At 58.5% G+C, this 8,520-nt stretch overlaps 1 protein-coding gene across 3 annotated transcripts; it reads left to right on the forward strand.

Annotated features, from left to right (window-relative positions):
• The first annotated feature begins 735 nt into the window (after nucleotides 1–735).
• On the forward strand, nucleotides 736–8,100 carry HTR5A (5-hydroxytryptamine receptor 5A). Of its 3 annotated transcripts, none has more exons than XM_053671892.1 (3): nucleotides 736–1,476; nucleotides 1,612–1,642; nucleotides 6,477–8,100. In XM_053671892.1, the coding sequence occupies exons 1-3, from the start codon at nucleotides 736–738 to the stop codon at nucleotides 6,776–6,778; spliced, it is 1,074 nt and encodes a 357-aa protein (XP_053527867.1). In that variant the 3' UTR covers nucleotides 6,779–8,100. The 3 variants fall into 3 exon arrangements, with proteins under 3 accessions (XP_053527867.1, XP_053527865.1, XP_053527866.1); XM_053671890.1 differs by lacking the exon at nucleotides 1,612–1,642 and adding an exon at nucleotides 4,723–5,094 and having other exon boundaries at nucleotides 6,470–8,100; XM_053671891.1 differs by lacking the exon at nucleotides 1,612–1,642 and adding an exon at nucleotides 4,903–5,094 and having other exon boundaries at nucleotides 6,470–8,100.
• Nucleotides 8,101–8,520: the final 420 nt, after the last annotated feature.

Below are 8,520 nucleotides of genomic sequence, written 5' to 3' on the forward strand. Positions count from 1 at the left end.
GACCGCCCCTAGAAGGATGTGGGTAGGGGGTAGCTAGAGGAACGTTTCAAGGAAAGTTCACGGGTAAACTTATTCCCCGGCAGAAAACTCATTGCAAGGGGGAAAAGCGGCAGCACCACGGACAGCGCAACAGGCCGGGGTTCTGGGGGCACGGAGGGGCGACAGCACCACGGATAGCGCCAGCGTGGCGTGCTCCGGGCTAGAGGCGGGGAGGGGCGACCTTATCAGCTGATGTCTTACGTAGGCTGGACCCCCCAGTTTGATAAGTCCGGTCCCGGTGGCCTCTCCGGAGCTGCCGAAAGGGGCGGGGGCCGGGGACTGGCAGGAGGCAGGTCCCGCCTGTAGCTGTCTGGAGAGAGAGAGAGAGAGAGGGGCGCGCAGATAGGCTGCGCGCCTGGAAGTCCTGCTCTGACGCACCAACCTCTCGGAGCAGCCACACGCACGCTCCGCAGAGCCCAGCTTCTCACAGACTTGGGAGATGCGCGGCTCTGGGTGACCAGACCGCCTTCTCCTCCGAAGCGAAGAGACCCAGGCATACGATAGCTTAGGCAGCTCTGGCCGAGAGACGCAGCCCTCGGGCTCGGCTCCCCTAGCCTCTGAGGGGTTCAGACCTGCCTCCCTCTCCTCCACGCAATGCTCACTGGCATTCCCTAGAAACCCCCGAGGATAGTGACCACCTTAAGTCCTGCTGAGCCCCTCTCTGCAGGCACTTTGGGCCAGTCTCCTGACCCAGAGATGGATTTTCCGGACAACTTCACCAACTCCTCCATCGACATCCCCACCCCTTCCGAGTCCAACCTCAGCATGGGCACAGAAGAGCCGCCCCCCAGCCAGCCCCACCGCTCGGTCTGGAGCGTGCTGGCCCTCACCCTCCTGGGCTGCCTAGTGGCAGCCACGTTCGCCTGGAACCTCATGGTGCTGGCGACCATTGCCCGGGTGCGCACGTTCCACCGCGTGCCGCACAACCTGGTGGCGTCCCTGGCCGTCTCCGATGTGCTGGTGGCCGCGCTGGTGATGCCGCTGAGCCTGGTGCATGAGCTGGCCGGCCGGCACTGGCACCTGGGTCAGCGGCTGTGCCAGGTCTGGGTGGTGAGTGACGTGCTCTGCTGCACCGCCAGCATCTGGAACGTCACGGCCATCGCGCTGGACCGCTATTGGTCCATCACGCGCCACCTCGACTACACCCTGCGCGTGCGCAGGCGCGTCTGCGCCGCCCTTCTGGTGGTGACGTGGGTGGTCTCCGCCGTCATCGCGCTGGCGCCGCTGGTCTTCGGCTGGGGGGAGCTGTACTACGAGGAGGAGCAGGTGTGCCAGGTGAGCCGGGAGCTCTCCTACACCCTGTTCTCCACCGTGAGTGCCTTCTTCCTGCCGCTCTTCGTGGTGCTCTTCGTCTATTGCCGCATCTACAGGGCCGCCAAATGCCGCGCTGCATTCCGCAAGAACAACTGCGTGCGCCCCACGGCGGAAGCCGGGAAGGTGGGTACCACTGAGCCCTAAAAGCCCCTCTCTTTGCATCTGAGCAGGCTTCATGCCGAGTACACCTCTCCCCGAGTGTGTAAAAAGGAACTTTTAAAGGTTTTTCTTTTGGAGGGGGCGGGCAGGAGGGACGAGGGCAGGGGGTTGGCTGGGAGACCCAGAGCCGGTAATGTCCTTCGTCACCATGGTGGTGGGGTCCTCTTTTCTGTGTAAAATGAGGGGTCTGGGCCATCTACAGGGTCCCCTTGGGCTCTCAGACTGAAAATATGGACGGGGTGGGTGTCTGGGGCTGTGCTTGGGGGTCTGGACACTTCCTGGCCTTCCAGGGGGCTGTTCCAGCAAGAGGGAAGGGACAGGTGGTGGCCCGGCTTGGCAGGAAGATGGCCGTGCCCCAGGCAACACAGGTGCGTGTTTCCACCCGGTCTCTGTCTTTCTTGGCAAACCGAACGCCTCTGCGTGTGCTGAGCACTGCGTTTCACAGGCTGAGGTTGAAGGTGGGTCTCCATGGGCCTCAGAGAGCCCCTCTCTGCTGCCTGCGCCACATTCCGGGGCCAGCCCCCTGCCCCCTCAGGCTGCATGGCAGCGAGGGGCCACTTGTCTGCCTCCCGCACGTGGGCAGAGCTGCAGGGGGCAGGCAGTCCACCAGCCCTCCCTTCTACAAAGTGGCACGTAATGTCCGGACATGGACAACTGCGACAGTGATGGGAAGGGCTCTTCTGTCATTTTCTGCCCACCCACCCTTTCCTGCAGTTGTTAACTCTTGGTAAGCTGATGGTGGTGGTCCTGGTCCCCCCCCCTCGGTCCCCCACCCATGGCCAAAGATAATCCCTCAAACCTAATTCACGTTCTCTAGCAGGAGGTCTGGTACCTACGCAATGCCCATTTTCTGGTCTGCGCAACAAGGTGGCCTTGGTTAGCATGCTGAGCACGTCTTTGGTGCAGGGTGACGTCTGTCTTTGGTGCAGGGGTGACGTCTGTCTTTGGTGCAGGGCTGACGCAGTGGCAACGACGCCATCTTTGTCATGGAGAGTGTGGTCTGGGGAAGGCGAGGCACCCACTGTGATGGCCGCCAGAATCAGAGCTCCTTCCAGTCACGACCCATGAGCCCAGCCTGGAAGGGCTGGGGGAGGGGAGGGAGGAGGGAAAAGGGGTCTGCAGCGACCCACCCTTTCCTCTAGGACAATGTTCTCAGCCAGGGGCGTGATTTTGTCCCCCCCCCCACACACACACACACTGCAGGGGACATTGAGGATGACGGGGCACATTTCTGATGACCAGGACTTGGGGAGAGGGGGCTCATGGCCTCCCGTGTACAGACACCAGGGACAGGGACCCCATGCACAGGGCTGGAGTGTGGCTCCAGCCAAGGAGCAGACCTGTGCCTCTTTCCCACATGTCACTTTCTCAGGGTCACAGATGCCACTAGAAGATGCAAACTGTGAACTCTGAGCCATTCTGCCAGGGTTCTTGCTTCAGGGTCCCAGACCTGGAGGAGTGACAAGCTGCCTGTCAGGCAGGCAGGACAACCCCCCTCCCCAAACAAAGAATCATTCAGACCCCAAGGTCAGTGGTGCTAGATTTGGGAACCCCTGACCTGTGAGATTTCCAAACAGCACAGAGGGCTGATGCACCAGACCACCTGGGGCTCAGGCGCGTGGCACTCACCCCCACTCGGGGTCAGGAGCCAGGGGGCCAGCCACCGTCGTCACTCACGTGGCCCTGCTCACATGGACCCACTGCTGTCAACCTGCAGGTAAAGACCGTTCACAGGTGGCGCTGACGCAGACAGAAAAGCAACAGCTCTGTCTCGGGGCTCACTGTGGCGAAGGAGGGCTCTCCTGTTCTGCTCCTGGAGGTGACAGCAACAAAGCGTTGTGACATCCATGTGCTTTTAAATAGATATTTTTAGTGCTGTTTTGTTTTTTTCCCCTCTCTGACAGACAACTTCAGAAAAATACATCCTTTGGCTTTGCAAGGGTCTCTGGGGAGACCCAAGGCTGCACCAGGCACACGGGCTGCCTCAGAACCCACGTTGCTGCAAAGGGTTCATTACAGAACCACCCCGTGGTTCTGATCATGGGGTGGCCACAGGTGCCAAAGTTTCCAAACAGAGTTCCAGCAGGAAGTAGTTGTGTTACCTGGGAAAGCAATGCTTCTTCCCTGTTTACTGACCCACTGAGCTTTGGTACACACATACACATACACACACACGCACAGAACTCCTCACCTGAGGCAGACACTGAGGCAGGGACAGGCAACATGAGACAGAGAGACCTTGTCCTTGTCTTTGTCCCTGTCCAGGGGTGACAAAGCAAGGGCACAGGTGGGCTCTCCAAGGTGTGAGTGGGCCACTGCCTTCCTGTGAGCTGCGGGGTGGGTTGGCTGGTGGGGGGTCCACCCCAGCTACCTGGCTTTGCAGAGGGAGGGGCTGGCACAGACAGGTGACTTGTCCTGGAACCACAGTGAGTGTGAGAGGGACTCAGAGCCACAGAGCGCCCAGTCCTGCCCGCAGTTCGAGGGGGCACTTCATTCTTGGCCCCCAACTCCTGGCGCTCCTTCAGCTGCAGGGTCACGCTGCCAGCCTGCCTGGTCTTTTCAGGTAAAAAGAGGATGTTCTGCCTCATCTGCCTCGTTAGCCCAAGCAGCAGAAGGGTAGACTCCCCCGCTGCTGGGGTTAAGCTACTTAAACAGATGCCCCAGGGCTCAGGGTGTTTAATTCATTGTCAACTTCTGATCTTTCAAATGCAAACCTCACTCCCCAGGGGGTGGTCACTGTCCCAGGACTCTTTTCCCTGAAAGGATTTTATCTCTCTGGCTGCTCTGGAAGGAGCCGCAGTCCCCCTGAGGGCATCAGAGAGTTAGCGCTCCCAGTGCCCTGACCAAGGGTCCTGCTGACCCCACCACCGCTCAGGACAGACACGGAAGGGCTGGGGCCTTCAGCCCGGCCCCGGGAACCCAGCAGCCCGGGAGAAGGGGCTGGTATCCTACACTGTCTGTGAGTATTGTCAAGACGGTCCCCTCGTCTTGGGGTCCTCTCTTTGTCCCCAGGTTCTCCGTTTAGCTGCGGACCACATGCTTCAGCTCCTGGCCGTCCTCCGAGGAGCCTCGGTTCAGGGTGTTTTCAGAGGGCACCGCAGCATCAAGGAACATGCACTTCCCGTTTATTTTTTTTTAGAGGACACCTGAAGGTGACGTGCCCTCCCACCGCCAAATTCTCACCCAAAGGTATATTTCTGTTGATTTTAGGAAGAGAAGAAGGAAGAAGAGAAGGAAGAAGATAAGGAAGAGGAGAAGGAAGAGGAGAAGGAAGAAGAGGAGGAAGAGGAGAAGGAAGAAGAGAAGGAAGAGGAGAAGGAAGAGGAGAAGGAAGAAGAGGAGGAAGAGGAGAAGGAAGAAGAGAAGGAAGAGGAGAAGGAAGAAGAGAAGGAAGAGGAGAAGGAAGAGGAGAAGGAAGAAGAGAAGGAAGAGGAGAAGGAAGAGGAGAAGGAAGGGAAGAAGGAAGGGAAGAAGGAAGGGAAGAAGGAAGGGAAGAAGAGGAAGGAGCGTGGAAGTGAGAAGGAAACACCAAATGCCTGCCTCCGGTTCCTGCTTCGCCTGAGGGTTGGACCTGTGGCTGAGGTATGCGCCCCGACTGGGAATCGAACCCACAACCTTTCGGTGCAAGGGATGACAACACTACAGCCCACTGGGCCACCCGGCAGGGCAAGATGACACTTCTGTCCCAAGTTAAAGACAGGAATGATCCCAAAACACACCCACTGTTAGTTCATACAGGCCTGTCTCCTATTTGAGCAGTTTAACATGTTCAGTCATTCCACACTCTGGCTTCTTGTTTAAAAAAAATTGTATTTTATCCGCGAGACTGGCCTAGAGCGGATCTGGCGGTTTTAATATAATCCCCACCAACAAACTGGGTGTTGGGGTTTGGGACCAGCCCATCGAAGTTCTGTTCCAGGCGGGGGTGGGGGTGGGGGGGGCAAAGACACTTCTTCAATTACAGACACAATCACGAGAACATTCTTTTTCTCCCGGCCGAGGATTATACGGTGAGTCACTGGCTGCCGAACAGGCAGCGATAATGGGAGAGAGAAGACGTGATAGTCATTCACAATGAACAACCAGCGGCAACAGGCCGGGGGGTGCCTGTCAGCACTAGGGACTCGCCCCGTGTGGTAACGTCCGATTCCAAGGCTTCCTAGGACTTCCGAAGACCCGTGCACAGGTTTACCTGACGCCCTTCATCACGGGGAGGCCAAAGGGCAGGGCCCCAGTGGTGAGGGGCGGCTTCAGCGGGCAGCACGTCCTGGGTGGGTGCTGCAGGGTCCTGCTAACTCACCCGGACCCTGGCCCAGGGTGCCCCTCTGTGCATAAAAAGGCAAACTCCGGATAACACAGGGCACATAGACCTGCGCCCTCGCACGTCCTGCTCCACGTCACCTCAGTCTGAGGGGGCCGGGGGCCAGTGGCGTGTCTCTGGTACTGTCCCTACTGACCTCCTGGGGAGGTCCCGGGACCTAACGGGAGCAGGACCCGCAGTGCTGGAACATTCTGTGTGGAATGTTCCCTGGCCGCTGAACTCATCCGCCAGGCCTCCTGGTAGGGACCCCGAAGTGTGGGCTACAGGATGGGGTCAAGGCTTGTGCCACTTGGAGTTTTCTATTAAATAGAATGTCCTTTCCCTCCAGCCTTTGAAAATGCCGTAGCCACACATTGACTTCTGTTACCTCCCTTCACCGTCCGGTGTAATCAATCTTTTTTAAAGAAATCTTTTCCATATGGGATGTTTTCTTTTTAACGTGTTGTAAGCCAACATGCTTGTCCCACCTTTAGAGGGTTCAAATGCCAGGCTGGAGGCCCTCCTGTCCCCTCATAGTGAGGAGGGGACAGGCGCCACACTGCCGTGCCCCTAAATTACCGGCACTTCCCCTCGGGAGCCCCGAGGGGGCCCCGGGGATGGTGGCTTGTCCTGAAGCCCCCTGCCTGTCTTTTCCAGAAGACAGAGTACTCGGCCAGCGACCAGAGGGTCACCATCCACACGGACGCCGACACCCTGAGGGAGCAGCGGGAGCAGAGGGCGGCCGTGATGGTGGGCGTGCTGATCGGCGTGTTTGCGCTCTGCTGGCTGCCCTTCTTCACCACGGAGCTCTTGAGCCCCCTGTGCAACTGCGACGTGCCCACCATCTGGAAGAGCCTCTTCCTGTGGCTCGGCTACTCCAACTCCTTCTTCAACCCCCTCATCTACACGGCCTTCAACAAGACCTACAACAGCGCCTTCAAGAACTTGTTCTGCCGCCACTGTTGAGGCCCAGGCCCTGGGGGGTGAAAGAGTTAGTCCTGCCACCCAGTAGAATCTCCGTTGTCTGTGTCCCCACCCGTGCCCCCTGCCCCACCCCGGTGGAAGACACCTGTCCTTCAGGTTCTCTGCCCCTACCTGCAGGGCCCTCCCCCTCGCTACGGAGGAAGGCAGGCCTCCTTGGTCAGGTGGGGAGAGGCCCCCTTTAGCTAACTCCTCTGCTGCTTCTCTCTCTGCACCCGTCAGCTACTGCCTTGGCTCCCAGAGGGCCTTTTCCTGTCCCCAGCCTGGCTCGGTTGTCATCCTTGTCTCCGAAGAGTCAGACAAGGCAGGTAAGAGGTGGAACAGCACAGGCAGGCGGAGAACGAATTTGCACAGCGACTCAGAAGTGAGGATGGGATATCTGGGGGGTCAGGAAACCATCACCCCAAGTGTCGTGGAGCAGTCCCTGTTGCCCACCTTCCTTCCCACAGCCCTGGTCCAGTGCGCCGTGATGTTTACTCTGTGTGTCCCCGTATTTGACCACCAAGTGCCGTGTCTGTAAACTCCTTGGCGTCCGCAGCGGCATCTGTAAGACCAGTGGATGTTGACGCCGCAGCTGTGTGCACGCCCGACACACGCACACAGCTGCACACGAGGGGGAAGGCTGCCCTCGGCGAGTTTACCCAGAAAGGCGACCCAGCAACTCGGAACGGGGACTCAAGTCCAGGTCAGATGGGACTGCCCCCCTTCCCTTTTGAAGCAGCCACTCACAGACTGTCAGGATGTCCACTGATGAGGGACAGAACCCGCTGCACTTGCTTCTCGGCTCCCTGTCCTCCGTCCCAAACCTCCTCCGGCGTCGCCGGACTCACCCCTTCACCCTGGAACCATAAGTTCAGAGGAAAACAACTGTGCTGTGGTTGTTGACTCCTTAACAAAGGGCTACGATGGCATATTCACCGAATGCGTGCTCTTTAAGGGGAATAGCAGAATCATTTGATAAGTGCTATTTTTTTATTGATGAGTGCCTGGTTGAGGTCCACACCGGCCACCGAGGTGAAAGGCGGAGATGGGGGGGGCCCCGTAGGGGCTCGGCCTCCCGCAAGTGGACACCTCGGTACCGCCGGTAGGGCTAGCCCATTAGGTAAGGATGCCGTGTTTCCATGATGACGTGGAACCCAGGTCATTGTACATAACCTTACCAACAACTGCCTCTGCTCTGCTATGCCCCCTGTATTCTTGAATGCATGTATTTAAAAATTCGATATTGTGATACTCTGAGGTGGTGACAGTGCATTTAGTGACACCTGTGTTCTTTCGTATGTAGTGAATCGTATCAATAAAGATTTCAAAAGCAGCCACTGTGTGTGTGGATCCGAGGGGGGAGGAGGTCGCGCCCCTGGGGCAGGGCTGAGAGGGCCCCCCCACCCCCGTTCAGGGCGCTGCAGCCCAGGAGTCTAGTCACGGCGCCAAGTGCAGACCGCTTATCTCGGGGAGCACATCCATTCAGGCGTTTCTTTGGAAACATCCTCAGATCATTCTTTCTCCTTTCACTTGAAGTGCCTCCCCCACGGCCTTTGTCAGGTGTGGGCCGCTCACTGTTGAATTACCTTCCCCGCTCACTGTTGCCTGGAAGCAGGGACACCAGCAAATGCCACTCTTTTCTGGTGTCAGAGCGCGGAGAGCAGCCCCCCCACCCCCACCCCTCAAACTTCACTCAGGGCCCCACGGCAGAGAACAAAAACACTCGGAGTCGGCAGCGGAGTCGG

Source organism: Artibeus jamaicensis, unplaced genomic scaffold (genome assembly GCF_021234435.1).
Source record: "Artibeus jamaicensis isolate MK-2021 breed Jamaican fruit bat unplaced genomic scaffold, CSHL_Jam_final contig_718, whole genome shotgun sequence".
Lineage (NCBI taxonomy): Eukaryota > Metazoa > Chordata > Mammalia > Chiroptera > Phyllostomidae > Artibeus > Artibeus jamaicensis.